Consider the following 16,471-nt stretch of genomic DNA (forward strand, 5'->3'; position numbering starts at 1 on the left):
ACAAACACAGGGACAAGGGAACAACATGGGACCCCAAATGGTAGAGAGGGGGGAGTGTCAGGTCTGGTGGGGAATGATCAAGGGTAAGGTTGCTTAGAGAAGAGGTATACTCTAGCCCAGGTGGCGACGAAGCATGGTAGTAGGGCAAGAGGAAAGTCAAGGGAGATGGAGGAAAGAGCTAGGAGTCAAAGGGCATTCATGGAGGTCTAGACAAAGACATGTACATGCAAATATATATAGGAGGATGGGGAAGTAGATTGATGTGTCTATATTTATAGGTTAAGTATTAATGTGGCGGAAGGACCTTGGGCCTCTACTCAAACACTCCCTCAATGCATGAATACCTTCTTTTATTAAATTGGAACTCTATGATGCTCACTCTCCCGACACAACTGCTGGAGCCAAAGGGGGTGAACAAGTAAATGCGGTGAAGAAAGCTGATGGTGCCCGGCTATCAAAAGAGATAGTGTCTGGGGTCTTAAAGGCTTGAAGATAAACAAGCGGCCATCTAGCTCAGAAGCAACAAAGTCCACATGGAAGAACACACCAGTCTGTGTGATCGAGTGGTCCCGAAGGGATCAGTTATCAGGCATCAAAGAACAAAAAAATCATATCATTGACTGCACACCTCCATGATAGGATCGCCGAAGACTAACGGGTGCATAAGCAAATGTGGCGAAGAAAGCTGATGGTGCCCGGCTATCGAAAGAGATAGTGTCTGGGGTCTTAAAGGCTTGAAGGTGAACAAGCGGCCATCTAGCTCAGAAGCAAAAAAGCCCACATGGAAGAAGCACACTGGCCAGTGCGATCACGAGGTGCCAAGGGACCAGGTATAAAGGCATCATGCAAAAAAAGATATATGTGTGTGTGTATATATATATTTATATATATACACACACACACACACACACAACATATTGAATGAAGGGGGAAGTGCAGAGTGGAGACCCAAGGCCCAAGTGTCGGCCAATGGAGATCCCCTCACAGAGGGGTTCAGGAGAGGAGATGGGTCAATGAGGGTGTGAGGTAGTACCGATGAAGAACACAGCTTTCCCCCGGGTCCTGGATGCTTCCTCCCCCCAACTACCATGATCCGAATTCTACCTTGCAGGGCTGGATAGGGCAGAGGTTGTACACTGGTGCATATGGGGCTGGAGGCACAGGGAATCCAGGGTGGATGATACCTTCAGGACCAGGGGTGTGAGGGGCGATGCTGGGAGAGCGGAGGGCGAGTGGGTTGGAAAGGGGGAACTGATTACAGGGGTCCACGTGTGACCTCCTCCCTGGGAGAGGGATGGCATAGAAGGGGGGGGGAGACTCCAGATAGGGCAAGATATGACAAAAAAATGATGTATAAATTACCAAGGGCACATTGGGAGGGGGGAGCGGGAGGGAGGGGGAAAAAAAAAAGAGGACCTGATGCAAAGGGCTTAAGTGGAGAGCGAATGCTTTGAGAATGATTGGGGCGGGGAATGTATGGATGTGCTTTATACAATTGATGTATGTATATGTATGGATTGTGATAAGAGTTGTGTGAGTCTCTAATAAAATGTAAAAAAAAAAAGAAGAAAATACATTATTTTGATTAGGGCAAAGAATGTACAGATGAGTTTTATACAATTGATGTATGTATAAGTATGGATTGTGATGAGTTGTATGAGCCCCTAATAAAATGTTTACAAAAAAAGCAAATCGGAGACTAACTCAAAACCACACACGCCCCCCCCAATATTACTATAAAGGTCAATATAGACTGATTATTAATGTATTTTTTATCAAGTCCTTTTCTTCCCCTCTGATTTAAAAAGCAACTATTGTGCTCGCTTCAGCAGCACACATATTAAAATTGGAATGATGTACAGAAAATTGGCGTGGCCTCTGTGTTTAAGGATGACAACTAATGTCCTGAAGCGTTCCGTATATTCTTTTAAAATTATAGCCCTTTGCCCAAAAAGGAGGGTGAACAAAACAAAACAGCCACTATAAACTGATGCTGAGCAGCACACAATGTTTAAAGATGTAGTTTGTGACGTGAACAAGATGGAGAGGAATGGGGCTAGAAAGTAGCACAGTTATGGCATACAGTTGACCTCTGAACAACACAGGGGTTTAGGGGGCCAATGCTCCACACAGCTGAAAATCTGCATGCAACTTTTTATTCCCCCAAGACTTACTAACAGAGTATTGCCCGCTAGTGGGAAAGCAACCCATTCACATTTATACTAATTTTCTGATGCGGAAGGACTTCTGCGATTTGTTTTAAGTATGTCTTGCACCTCTGTGATTATCTCTTTATTGACCACAAGTCTTGCTGGGAACATAAATGGTTGATGAACACATTCTTTGGGTGGTATGATATATAAGGAGCTCTGGTGGCAGCGGGCTATGCGCTGGGTAGTTAACCATAAGGCCAGCAGTTCAAATCCAACAGCTGCGCTACGGGAGAAAGACGTGGCTGCCTGTTCCTGTACAGACTGACAGTCTTGGGGACTCAAAGACGTAGTTCTACTCTGCCCTATTACATACTGCACCTGCACAAAGCTGTATTTTCAACAGACGACAGAAAGGAATTTTGCAATACGCATAAGGTTTTTGACTCTGCCGGAATAGCAATTTGGCTTCATAAATTTTCTTTGCTTTTCTTTCACAAGAGTCCTTAGGAAGGATTCAGTTACACTGAAATGACAGGCAACTCCATTTGCAGATTTCAATCTTGTTATCAAGCAGTTTTAAGTTTTTCTTCTTGGGAGCACTCCCAGCAATACTAGAGTGGCACTTCTAGGGTCCCAGGGTGTTATTCAAGATGTGCAGTATTGTACCAAACTCAATGATAGGCAAGCACTGGGAAAGAGGATTTCTTACTGTTATATGCAATCGACTGGAGAGACAAACTGCTCCATGGTGATTGTAAAACCATTCGCATTCAAGTAGATTCTCAAAGTTCAAATACATGTTATTTAAGGGTCAACTGTATGATCGAAACCAAGTTGGAGTTCATTCAAACTAGATCATTATAAATTATGACATTAGCTATACAGTACTGACTTTTTAGGCAAATGTAACGCCATAAATAAGTGCTGTTTTGCTAAATACACCCCTTGCGAGGTGTTTTTGTAAGCACATTACTCTAATTTTTTGACAACAACATGTGTTAAAAAATGAGGCTAGCTGGTGAACAAGTAAATGTGGTGAAGAAAGCTGATGGTGCCCGGCTATCAAAAGAGATAGTGTCTGGGGTCTTAAAGGCTTGAAGATAAAAAAGCGGCCATCTAGCTCAGAAGCAACAAAGTCCACATGGAAGAACACACCAGCCTGTGTGATCGCGTGGTTCAGAAGGGATCAGTTATCAGGCATCAAAGAACAAAAAATCATATCATTGGCTGCACACCTCCATGATACGATCACCGAAGACTAACGGGTGCATAAGCAAATGTGGCGAAGAAAGCTGATGGTGCCCAGCTATCGAAAGAGATAGTGTCTGGGGTCTTAAAGGTTTGAAGGTGAACAAGCGGCCATCTAGCTCAGAAGCAATAAAGCCCACATGGAAGAAGCACACCAGCCTGTGCAATCACGAGATGCCAAAGGGACCAGGTATAAGGCATCATGCAAAATATATATATATACCATAGTGAAAGAAGGGGGAAGTGCAGAGTGGAGACCCAAGGCCCAAGTGTCAGCCACTGGAGATCCCCTCATAGAGGGGTTTAGGAGAGGAGATGGGTCAGTCAGGGTGCGATGTAGTACCGATGAAGAACACAGCTCTCCCCCAGATCCTGGATGCTTCCTCCCCCCAACTATCATGATCTGAATTCTACCTTGCAGGGCTGGATAGGGCAGAGGTTGTACACTGGTGCATATGGGGCTGGAGGCACAGGGAATCCAGGGTGGATGACACCTTCAGGACCAGGGGTGTGAGGGGCGATGCTGGGAGAGTGGAGGGTGAGTGGGTTGGAAAGGGAGAACCGATTACAAGGATCTACATGTGACCTCCTCCCTGGGAGAGGGACGGCAGAAGAGGGGGGGGGGGAAGGGAGACTCCGGATAGGGCAAGATATGACAAAACAACAATCTGTGGATTATCAAGGGCTCATGAGGGAGGGGCGAGCGGGGAGGGAGGGGAAAAAAAAGAGGACCTGATGCAAAGGGCTTAAGTGGAGAGCAAATGCTTTGAAAATGATTAGGGCAAAGAATGTATGGATGTGCTTTATACAATTGATGTATGTATATGTATGGATTGTGATAAGAGTTGTATGAGCCCCTAATAAAATGTAAAACAAAATGAGGCTAGCATGCTTACGACAATAACTTTGGTGGGGGGAGGAGATGGCCGGCCCCAAATGCAGGAAATGTGTAAGTTATTTGTGTGAAAATATGGTAATTTCCAGGGCAACTGAAAAAATATCGAACTAATAAAAGCCACACTAAAAGAGATAAGAAGAGAATCAAATGGTACAGTAGAAAATACTGCCCAACATGAGTAACAGAATCCTTGATAAGCAAAGCTTTTAAGGATACAAATTTTAAAACGGCAAAATTGCTTTCTCATCAGTAATTGCCAGTAAGTGGATTACACTCTCCATCTAAAGAGCAGACATTGACAGCATAGATTAAGAGAGAAAAACACAAAACAGGGGGAAAAAATCACAAACTTAGATAAAGCATGAAAAGATGGAGGGGCTACGGTTTTCCACACTTCAACAGCAAATGCCAGAGAGGGGAGCAAAGGAAGGGGGCCCCAAACCCATAAGCCCCAGAATCAAAGCCTTTCAAGACCGAGTTCCAGTCCCCGTTGAGGACTGAGGAATCAAAATCAGGCGTTTTTCTGTCCACTACCTTTAGTTATTAGCTGCTGCTGAGCTGGGCCCTGACCCGTGGTGACCCCATGGTCCAATCAAACCATACGTTTTCCCACTGGTTCGTTTTCAGAAGTGGATCGGCAGGCCTTTCTACCTAGTCCATCTGAGTCTGGAATCTTGACTGAAACTCGGGTTCAGGGCCATAGCCCTTTGTTTGGCGGAGAAGAAAGGGTATCAGAGATGGGTCTAGGGGTTCACAAATCTCTACAGTGACTGAGATTCTTAAAATATGCAGAGTTAACCCTTTTCTAAGAAGTAATGTATGAGACGCTCAGGGGGTAACCTGGGAAGCGGGTATTTTTAAAGTTGACCATACGGCTTTATACACACTTGAGTTCCAGAACCACCACTGAGCTAGTCTGCAGGGGATAGATCATAAGAAGAAAAGACACTTCTCAAAGTCTGGACACTACGCTATGAAGCTTTTCATTGGTTAATCAACTTCAACTTCAGCCTTAAGAACTGTGGTTTGAAATTATACCATTCGAGGCAAGGGCTCTCAAGAGTTCACAGGGCAAAGATACACAGAGAGCAGATCCTGACTTCCAGAGGGAAGTGATCCTCACCCAGGGAGACCAGGTTCCTGTAGTTCTCCAGCATCACGTCCTTGTACAAAGTCCTCTGAGCAGGGTCCAGGCAGTCCCACTCCTCCTGAGAGAATTCTATGGCCACATCCCTGAATGTCAACAGTTCCTGCAATAGAAAGCACACCTCACCGAGTGGACATGGGAGACTTTCTCTCTTTGCAGAAGAGAGAGGGATTAAGGACTGCCTCGATCCACAAGTGCTGATTCGGAGCTTGTTATTATGTGCTTAATTTTATTATATATTTTCATCAGATGATTGATCATCTGTGGTCAGTTTCCACAGATGAAATACACCTCTCTCTCTCTCTCTCCTCTTCTTTTAAAATCAAAGTGTTGTCTAAATAGACGTGCCAGATGCTATGTTCTCAAGTACTCAACCCTCAATTTCCAGAAGGGCAGAGCAGGATTGGAAATCTTCAGGAATGACAAAGTCCACGGTGGCTTCGATAAAAGGTCTCGTGGAAAAGACAGACTCCCAGCCATCAGGTCAACTCTAACTCACAGTGACCGGATAGGACAGAACAGACGTGGCCCTGTGGGGTTCTGAGGTTGTTAAACCTTTACTGGAGTAGGGAACCTCATCTTTCTCCCGAGGGGCTGGATGATTTTAAACTGCCAGCCTCGCTCGCTGGCAGCCCCACGTGTAGATGATTTTAAACTGCCAGTCTGGCTGTTAGCAGCCCCACGTATAGCCCACTACACCACCCGGGCTCCTGAAGAAAGATCAAAATCTAGATATTGCAATAATGAGAGTACCAGCAAGCAATCTGTTTCCGAACACTTCCCACGTGCATGTGTGAACTAAGGTAATGACATAAGAATCCGTTAGCGATGGGCAAGTCCACATGTTACAAAGCAGAAAACTGACCCTCTGACCAGCTTCCTGCAGGTCAAACAGCTAATAGAGGGCAACGTCAGAGCCTGAACACAGATGACCCGGCAGAGGCTAAAACGGAGTTAGGCAACTGGCATCGAGCTAGAGGTAGGCGCAAAGGTTCCGGCTCTGTTCAGCACGCCAGCTCTCTTTCTTCTGGTTCTTTGGTCACCAGTAACAGCCCAATGGCCAAAATGGTGAAGCGGGTGAAATGCAGGGCGGTTTTTAGGCGGCACTGCCCAATGCTGGAGAGAGACTTATCATAGTTGACTTCTCGGCCACATGGAGAGTGAACTCTGCAAAACGATCAAGTCTTTCTACTATTCCCTCTCAGAAAAGCACGGCAACGTGCGTTCCCTGAAATTGAGGGGGATGGCTGTCAGGATGTAGCTTCAGGTTCCAAAATTGGAAGGATTTTTTTTGGGGGGGGGGTAACAAATAAAGGAAAACTCCACGTCACCATTCATGAATTAAGCACATTATGTTTTCAGAAAACATAACCAGCCATAAGCTGTTTGAATCACTTGTTTGTTTTTATTAATCATTTTATTGGGGGGGGGGCTCTTGCGAATCTTATGACAATCTATCCTTCAATGGTATCAGGCACACTTGTACATAGGTTGCCATCAACATTTGCAAAACATTTTCTTTCTACTTGAGCCCTTGGTATGAGCTCCTCTTTTTTTACCCTCCCTCCCCACCAATCCACCCTCGTGAATCCTCGATCAATGAAATATTGTTGTTCTTTCGTGTCTTTCACTGTCCGCAGTCTCCCTTCACCCACGTATCTGTTATTGGTCCGCGTGGGGGGTGGGCTACATATCCAACCCTATGATGGGTTCCGGTTTTCTTTCCTGACAAAGCAGAAAAGTCAAGTACAAAGACTACAGATGCCCAGTTGCCATCTGAGTGTAAATAATAACAACAACAACAAAGGTAATTCTAATTTAAATAAATAAAAGTGTCTCCTGAGGGGGTGGGGGGAAGAAGTTCAAGGCCAACAGCATAGAATGGGATAAAAGATTACTAGAATTAAGTGCATTCACACATAATGATTATTCCATGGCTCATTAAATGTTAAGTGTCAGAAGACAACTTGAATCTACATTTAAACACCAAATATGGAATACAATATTCTCTATCACTGATGTTTATTTTGAAGAGTTCACGCAATTCCAAATGATTCACTGCTTCCTACCAAAAGTACTGCTTGGTTCATTTAGCGTCAAATGTACTGTAAATCAGGTAGAGCAGGCATTCTATTGTCTTCTTTACTAGACTTTTCCATGGGCTCTCGCATATCAGTACAGCACATATATGTGGTAGTCTACAGAGCTGACAGGGTATCTAGATATGACCCCTAACTTCTTCCTGCCGCCCACCCTCACTCTTCCCATTGGACCTACTCCCCATCTCCCACTCAGGCTTGGTGTAAAGTCTTTCCCAGGATGCTCCCCAAATGGAGCATAAGTCCCAGGCCCCTGGGTCACGATGACATGGATTCTGTGTTGAGGTGAGAGAGGATAAGGGAAGGCCATGGATGAGTGCGAGCCAATGTGTCAGAACACGTCAGAGGAAATGAACAAATTTCAGGTTACAGCTTTTCAGAAAGGACAGGGCAGAGCCACCAACTCAGACTATGACAGTTACCTGGGACTCAGCCATTCTGGATGCCTTTCTCTCTCCTTCCTTTAGCTTCCTTTGAAGGTAAGATCAGTCTTGAGAAGTCAATTCTGCATGTTTGGGGAAAAAAAATGCTGTCAAGTGCATAGAATGAAGTTATTTCTATCCTATATCGACCACGTGTATAACAGAGAGAGAGAGAGAGAGAGAGAGAGAGAGAGAGAGAGAGAGAGAGAGAGAGAGAGAGAGAAAACCTCTCCATGGGGAAAAAGGGTCCCTGCTGCCCACTGCCCAGGAGGGACTCGGGGACGAGCATCTCCTACATGGAGACCAGCAGGAGAGTTTATCACCCTCCCCTTCTAAAGACACCCTTGCTAGGCTGCAGCAGGGGCAGCTGGGCTGACCACCCCCTTTAGGCCCCATTCGCAGCAAAGGGCCCTCAGTTCCCCTGGATCAGGGAGTGGTCTCACCCCCAGAAATGAAGGGCCCAGAGTTTTGTGCTGAAAGCTGGCTGCCGAGCAGATCACCAGGGGTGATTAAACATTTTCTAAGATGCACCCCACCCCATCTACTTGAGGGACTTCCCAGGGGGAGAACGCATAAGCAGTGAACAGGCATTACTAATTATGGGAGGGATTTAATTCTCAGACCCCCTCAGGGTTACCCAAATAGGAGGATGCCCAGTCTCTTTGGTGAAATGGCACAGTATGTCCATAGAACCGTGACACCATCTTCCCCTGTACTTGAAATCAAGTCTAGATAACTTAGGATACCCAGTTCCACTTAATGCCATGTAAATAGCACTTGAAGATCCCTCTCAGCCTTTGAAGATTGCTTTGATCACAGAATTGCTTGCTCCATTCCCCCCTTCTCCCAAGATCTTTGATCTTTAGTTGGCTGAAACCACCAGAGTCAGAGGGCTCCAGTCAGTAGTCCAGTGTGGGACCAGGGCTGAGCCTGCCCCAAGGCGGCAAGTCCAACTCACCTATGGCTTTGCTTTCCCCTGGGGCCGAAATGTCAGCTTGGATCCTCAACAATGTCAGCTTGGAAGTAGCAACAAGAACTGTGCAGAGCGGGCATGATGGGCAGGGTGGGAGTGAGGGTGTGGTTGCAAACTTACAGGGGGTTTAGAGAAGCTGCCCCCAGAGATGACTTCAGAACAAAGGGCTGAGGGCTGGCAGGTGTTTGCAGGTGTGCCTGAGGGACCAAGAGTAACACGTAAGTGTGTAAGGAGATACCAACTGAAATCTAATCAGAAAGGCCCAGTGTCTTGACATTCCTCCCCCTGCGCCCCCCTCTCACGCAACAAAGACTTTTGGAAAGTATGTAGTCCCTTGCCTGTTCGGAACAGCATCCAGTTCTCTTTTCTTTAATTAAGGTTTGGTTTTGTTTCATCTCAGAAATGGACTGCCTTTTGAGATAGGGACTTACCCTTTCCCTGAAGATACTTAAACAGAGGTAGAAGGAACCTTATTAGAGCGAGGTCCCTACCACTGGCCTTAGAGGATCTGTGGTCCCTTCCCACTCTAAGGTTGATGAGATAAAGCAAACATCATCACTCAATGGAATACTTTCACTGAAAGAACAAGGTGGGGAGCACTTGGACCTAATCAATTTAAATGTAAAACATGCTGAAGTGTTCACTTGGGCCCCAGGAAGCCTGGTTCCTCTCCTGCAGTGGTGAGGCCTGCCTCGGGGATCCATCCGTTTGGGGAGATGTGGAGGTGCCTTTGGGAAGTTTTACGAGGAGAGGATGCGGCTAAGAATTCCCAGAGCCATATGTTCAGGGGAGGGGTGTTTAATATCATGAGAGATGACAGGGGGGGGGAGGGACGTGGATACAGACAGAGCAAAGCCCCAAGGACGCTCCCCCATGGAGAGAAAAAACCAAACGGAAGCTCGCCTGCAGTCTCTAGGGAGCCCCTATTGTTTCCATTCGTATCCTTTTCCCCTCTCGGTTAGTCTCCCGGTTTAATTTTCTTTCAACACCTCTTGCCCACCTCCCTCCCCGCACCCCCACCCGGGCCCCCAGCATCTATTCAGCCGTCTCCCCACCGCTCTCCCTCCCCCTCCGTCTTCCCCCAGGAGTTGGGTTTCTCGCGGGGACTGCAGCCCCATCCCCTTGTCCGCTCGGGCACAGGGATGGAGCGAGGTACCCGCTGCCCAGGAAGAGGGCTAGGGGGATGTCCCTGCTGCCCGGGAAGGGGGCATTTTCCAGGGGGTGGGGTCTCGGATCAGGGCCGGCCGGCGGGTGTCACAGGAAGGACCGCGTCCTGTCCACACGGGGGTCCGGGAGGAGGCGGCCTCTGCACGGGCGAGGCCGAGGTCTCCGAGGCCCCGCGCTGCCCTCCTGGGCCACGCGCGGGAGAGGCCGCGAGGGTCCCCAGGGAGTCTCCGGCGGGGGGACTTGAGCGGGCGCGAGGGCCGTGGAAGGGTTTTCAAGAGGAAAATGACCGCACAGGCACCGTCTGCACCGCCCGGGGGGTCCGAAGAGCCGGGGCGAGGACCCCGCCTCAGCGCCATTTTTTGAACAAAAACGGACGTGGACACAGGGCCGCGGAACCTCTCGCGGCCGCGCGGGGGACCTCGGGGGGCTGTAGAAACGGCGATCGCGTGGCCTTTGCGGTCCCGAGTGGGCTCCGGGGCTGCGGGTGGAGGATGGAGACAGTCAAGCGCAGATTTAAACCGAAAAGACGGAAACTAACTCACCCCAGGGCGACCTTCCCTCGGCGGAACCCACTTCCGGGTTTAGGGGCAACTGCGCGTGCGCGTGGCCTGGAGCCCGTGGGCGGGGCCAGAGGCAAAAAATGGGTCCAGCGCTCCGCCCCGCCTGCTTTGGAACCGCTCTCTCTCTCTCTCTTTTTTTTTAATGTTATTTATAACATTCCCGGTCATACAACATTATCAACTTAATAATTGGCCCGATATATTTGGGCAGACATTTAATTAACCCACCCCGATGGCTGGACCTGCTGCTCATTGGCGAGGAGTGGGATATTAGATGGGATGGACCTTTGACGATTTTCCAGGCCTTTTGCAGCCTAAGGCCTGGAAAAAAAAATCACGTTCGTTCGTTTCCCGGGGAACGGGGCCTGGAAAATCACGTTCGTTCGTTTCCCTGGAAATGGGGCTGCTGCCCTCCATTTGGCTGTTTACATTTGTTTTCCAGAAAAGTACAAGATTGCCCTTTCCATTACATTAAAAAAAATTTTTTTTAATTTTGCTGTTCAGAATATCCACAGGGGAGGAGCACCCCTGGGGCCTCGTGGGTCCTGAGGTGGGGCAGCTAGCCGCAGGGTCAGCCGTTGGAAACGAGCAGCTGCTCCCCCCAAAATGAGGCTTTTTAGCTCCGTGGAGATTTACAGACTCTGAAACCCACAAAGGCCGTTCCTCCCTCCCCCCCCCCACTCCCCTGTTCTCAAGGGTCCCTGTAAATTTAGTACATTTGAGGGCGTGAGTCTGAGTTCTGAAGCGAACGCTCCAAATGGTCACATGTTTGCTAAGCGGGGGACACCTCCCAATGGAGCGAACTCACAGCAAAGCACAAAATAGTAGCAACATCACATCACGTCATAGTGCAGGTAGTTTTGAGGACCCTCCCACTTTAAAGTTGTTTACTACCGGATATAAAAAGAGAAACCCTCAGGCCATCTTGATGCAGTAACACTGCCCTAGTCTGCAAATCCCCCTGAAATCTGCAAATCCCCCTGAAGTCTGCAAACCCCCCTGAAGCAACTGATGTAGCTCACATTTCCTCCAGGTCCCATTTTTGGTCTCTTAGTTTCCACATCTATGAAGTGTCTCCCTCTTTGGGGCCTCAGCCCTCACACACAGTAAAACAGACCAAGATATATATATATCTTGGATTGTGTTTTAAAATTAATTGGCACTGAGTTGTACAATTGGATCTTTAATTTTAAAAAATATTGATTCTTGCTTGCTCATACTTCCATTCTTTCCCTGTTAATTCCTTCTTGGGTTCTTTGTGGCATAGCATTTCTCTGCCCATCAAAAGATGATGATGTAGCAAAATTAGGCGGCTTTGGGGCCTAGAAAGGGCTAAAGAACTTCTTGGGGAAGCTCAGATAACAGGAACGCACTACGCTTCTCTGGTTGTCCCTCATGGTTCAGCCTACATCATTTTCTCCCCTCTGCCTGCAAACCCGACTGCCTCCTCAGATCATGGAAAGAGAAGATCTGGGAATTAGCAATAGGACAAGCTCAAAGAACAAAACAGAAAATTAAGCTCCACAGTGAGTGCTGTCATTACTGCTGCAGAAAAATGATAATTGCAGTTTTGTGGGGAGTGGGGGTCCCCACAAGCCTTCATATTGGGGGGTGGTTGTGCCCCGACCATCCTCAATGGTTAAGACCATTAACCGAGCCCATGGTCTTGGCAGTGGATTGTCAGGTAAATATTTTCAATCTCTGTTGAAACAGGGCAGTCTATAGGGGAAGGTGTATTAGAACCTGGGGGAAACCTGTTCATGTCCAGAAAAAAATATCTTCCTGGGGTAGAAAAATGGTCCTTTATTGGCAAGCAATGATGTGTGGCTAATACAACTGTTAAAAAAAATAAAGCTGATGAAAGAAAAAGCATTTAAACAACTACTATAAAAATTTTTCCCAAGAAGCAGTATGAAAAGGAATTACTCTACCATATCCCTAGTTTACTATGTAATTTTATTATAAATAACTAATATTTTCTTGGGGGTGGGGGAAAAGATGTGTACTCAACTCCATTGATGCCTCAGTTCATTGAACACCACATGCCTCATTTCAGGTTTGTGGCCTCAAATGTCTATAGGTACCCTCTTTCCAGCAGCATCTGGTGAATTTGTGCCTCTGTACCATATTTTGGTAATACACTCTTTCAGACTTTTTTCATTATGTAACTTCTGACGATAGGCTTTCATAAAGATCACAGCCAAGTAAACCCCATGTAGTGTGTCATAATCGGGTCACCTTGAGTCAAACTGGCTCGATGGCTCCTAGTTTGGGGCAGAAATAAGTGCCCTGCCAAAGCCACATAGGAGGAGAGTTAAATGAGTGATGACTCATGTTCTGGACACTATGCAAATCCCCAGCTGTCTCCAAAATAATTAAAGTAAGCCTCATATTGGTTGTCATTTTTTAGGACACGCCGTAATGAATTCTGTGCTTCAAATTAGAATGTCGAAATTAATTTGTTATAAAACCTTCCCTACAAAATCACCACAAATATGGTCAGAATCAGTTGTTTTCCTGTCATGAAGTAATGGAGTTCAGCAAAGATTCAAAGTCTGCACAGAAACACGATGTCAGAGCAGCCGCAGAGCGGAAGTTCTTTTTGTTTAATCTAGTGGCTGATGACCTTAATGGAGACAGCGACGGAAACTGTTTCTAATACTTGATTAGAGAGAGACGTGGGGATCCTTTTTTTCTCTTGTTGGAAAGTTTGCCCGGAGTTAGAGTTCACTCTTCCTCCAGCAATGAACAACTTTTCCCTTGGAAAGTTGAGAAACTGTGTGGAAAGAAAAATTATTTTTGAAATGGAGGGTTCCAGATGGCAGAGGAAGAAAATCTTTACTGTTTGTCGCGTTCGAATCTATCACGCCATATTTTCTCTAGTTTTGAAGCATTTTGCCCCCCAAATTCCACACTCAGGCCAAGGCCAAGTCCGTTAGTCGGCCCTTACCTGGCCTAGTTAGGGGAGAAGTACTAAACCACTGTCTGTTGCACTCTGCCTGAGAGCAAGGTTACTCACACTGTGGTAACATACTTAGAATTTGCTGAAGGCTGGATCTGTTTGAAGGCTCAAATAATGGATGGGCTGCAAGTACAAGTGCGAAGTGCAAAGTCAGTAGTTCAAAACCACCAGCCACTACTTGGGAGAAAGAGGAGGCTTTCTACTCCAATAAAGAGTTACAGTCTCAGAAACCCACAGGGGCAGTTCTACTCTGTCTTATAGGGTTTCTGCAAGTCTAAACTGACTTTGAGTTTTTGTGGCCCAGCTCAGAGGCCACTTCTGGGGTGCATCTCAGAATGAACTTAACGGGAAATGGAAGTGGATCCTGGACCCAGCCTGAGAACGGTTCATGGGGGACCCCAGGACTCACCGCAGGTGTGGCACGTAGGTTCAGGGATTTTAACATGTAAAGCAACCCTCAAAACCCCAAGAGACCTCCAAAACCACAAATGACAGGCTGAAAAAAAGACACCCCCCAATTCACTCATCTCATCCTTGCCACTGGACTAGAAATCCACCAGAACCCATCAATCATATGCAAGGCGGAAGAGATAAGGCCTGGATGATGCCGTGTCCTCTGATTGGTCGAAGCTGAACAGAAAATGTTCCGGGAAGGAAGTGGGGCATGGTTGGGCAGCAGGATCTGAAGAAGGGTGGGCCTATAAGCTTCCCCTTCTCCTCCCTTGGTGTAACCCTCAGGGCGCATACTATTAACCAGGTAGGGTGCTAAGTGAAGGGTTGGAATTTGGAGTCCACCCATTGGTGCCTTGGAAGAAAGTCCTGTTGCTCTGCTTCCCCAAAATCCATCATTGAAACTGCATGGAGCACGGTTCACTCCAAACAAGGGTCCAGCCAGTTGGAACAGGCTCACCGGCCAATAACGGTAACCTGTGTCTTCGCCACATCCACTGTATCTTCTCATAATTTATTGTGTGGTCTATCTGGAGTTTTAAGAATGAATTTGATGTCAGATAATTGAATTTCTCAGGGAAGCACAGAATCCGATGAGACACGCGTGTTTCCCGACAGTGTGGCAAGGCCCAATTTCATAATTTCCCCGCTCCCTCTCCCTGTGAGACTCCTTTCTATCTCCAGGGATCAGAAATAGAAAACAGCCCTCCCGAACCACTCCACCGATCTCTCTAGGGATGTTCACGGGGCTCTTTACGGGTTCAGTTCTTTGGGGTCATGTTTATATAAAAAAATTTTAAATACTTTTATTGGCGGCTCTTACATCTTTTATCACAAGCCATACATTCCTCCAATGTGTCAAGCACATTTGCACATATGCCGCCATCATCATTTTCAAAGCATTCTCTTCCCACTTGAACCCCTGATGTCAGTTCCCCATTTCTTCCCCCTCTCTCCCCCACCCTCCTTCATGAACCCTTGATAAGTTATAGATATTTTTTTCCATATCTTAATTGTCCTCCGTCGTCCCTCACCCACTTTTCTGTTATTCATCCCCCTGGGAAGGAGTTCTAGATTGATCCTTGTGATCGATACCCCCCTTCTCGCCTGACCCTCACCTAATCCTCCTGGTATCTCTACTCTCCTTGTTGGTCCTGCGGGATTCCGAGGCTCTTATCTGTAGCAGTGTGCAAGCTCTGGTCTAATGTGACTTGTAAGGTAGAATTGAGGTCATGATAGTGGGGGGAAAGAAATCACCAAAGAGTTGGAGGAAAGTTGTGTGTTTCATTGGTGCTATGCTGCACCCTGATTGGCTCATCTCTTCCTTATGACCCCTCTGTGAGGCGATGTCCAATTGTCTATCTACAGATGAGCACTGAGCACTCCATGCCCTCTGCCCCACCTCTTCATATTGGGTATGGTTTTATTCTGGGTCTTAGATGCCCGATGCCTGATCCCATCGACACCTCATGATCACACAGGCTGCTGTGCTTCTTCCACGTGGGCTTTGTTGCTTCTGAGCTAGATGGCCACTTGTTTATCTAAAATATTTTTATAGGAGGTTTAACCAGTTTACTTTTGTTCTCAAGATTTCCCTCAAGGCTAAAATCTAAATGAGAGTTCTCCATGTAATCCATGTTATTCGTTTGTGACTATAATTGGGTTTTTAAAATTACTTCTTTATTTTATAACACTGAACCAGTCACTTACTGTCTTGCCTCTTTCTCTTCATAATCATTTAGTCTAAAATAGTTTTTTTCCCTACAAAGGACTGTTATGAAGAAAGATAAGATGATCGAGAGTGCTTTTGAAATTATATACATATATACAGCAACCCCAAACCACACACACGATCATCGGCTCAATTCTGATTCACGGTGACCCTATAAGGGCAGTAGGGTTTTCCAAGGCGGTTAATCTTCCTAGGAAAAGAAAGCCTCATCCTTCTCCAACAGAAGGGCTGATGGGTTCAAAAGGCTGACCTTGTGGTTAGCAGGCCAATTTATATAACTCCCCCACCCCACCCTCCATCCCCCGCCCAAAGAAAGCCATCATGAGTGCTACGGTGATAATGGCAATTCTGTGTGGAGGTGAGGTCACAGAATTGGTAACCCACATCTCAGGGCCTGTCTGCCGCCTTCTCATAGTCACACTGTCTGCTGAGACCATCACAAAGTCCACCAATGATTTGGGAGGAACGAGTTGGTAGGTTGTTTCCATTTCAGACTCTGGATTGGGAAAGAAGTATGTTAGGGATCTGGAGACGTGCTTACATTGGTGTGGGAGCCAGCCCACATCCATATGGGTTCTAAGCGATGGTCCTGTAATTAAAGGGAAGAAATTAAGAGACAAAAGTTTTGGGGTGCTCACCTCCCCCCATGGTGTCAGGTCT

At 46.8% G+C, this 16,471-nt stretch overlaps 1 protein-coding gene and 1 non-coding gene across 2 annotated transcripts in view; one reads left to right on the plus strand and one right to left on the minus strand.

Moving 5' to 3' along the window:
• Positions 1-16,471, minus strand: part of ZNF845 (zinc finger protein 845) — a 46,799-nt gene that overhangs the window by 11,853 nt on the left and 18,475 nt on the right. Inside the window, exons 5-8 of the mRNA XM_075537842.1 lie at positions 10,406-10,585; positions 8,926-9,003; positions 7,968-8,023; positions 5,423-5,549 (exon numbers count right to left, since the gene is read on the minus strand). Coding sequence (XP_075393957.1) covers positions 5,423-5,549; positions 7,968-8,023; positions 8,926-9,003; positions 10,406-10,585 — 441 coding nt within the window. The remainder of the gene's footprint in view (positions 1-5,422; positions 5,550-7,967; positions 8,024-8,925; positions 9,004-10,405; positions 10,586-16,471) is intronic.
• On the plus strand, positions 1,817-1,925 carry LOC142432875 (U6 spliceosomal RNA). Its single transcript, XR_012780973.1, has one exon. It is a non-coding gene; the product is annotated as a U6 spliceosomal RNA (small nuclear RNA).

The sequence above is a fragment of the Tenrec ecaudatus genome, chromosome 18 (genome assembly GCF_050624435.1).
Source record: "Tenrec ecaudatus isolate mTenEca1 chromosome 18, mTenEca1.hap1, whole genome shotgun sequence".
Taxonomy (NCBI): Eukaryota; Metazoa; Chordata; class Mammalia; order Afrosoricida; family Tenrecidae; genus Tenrec; species Tenrec ecaudatus.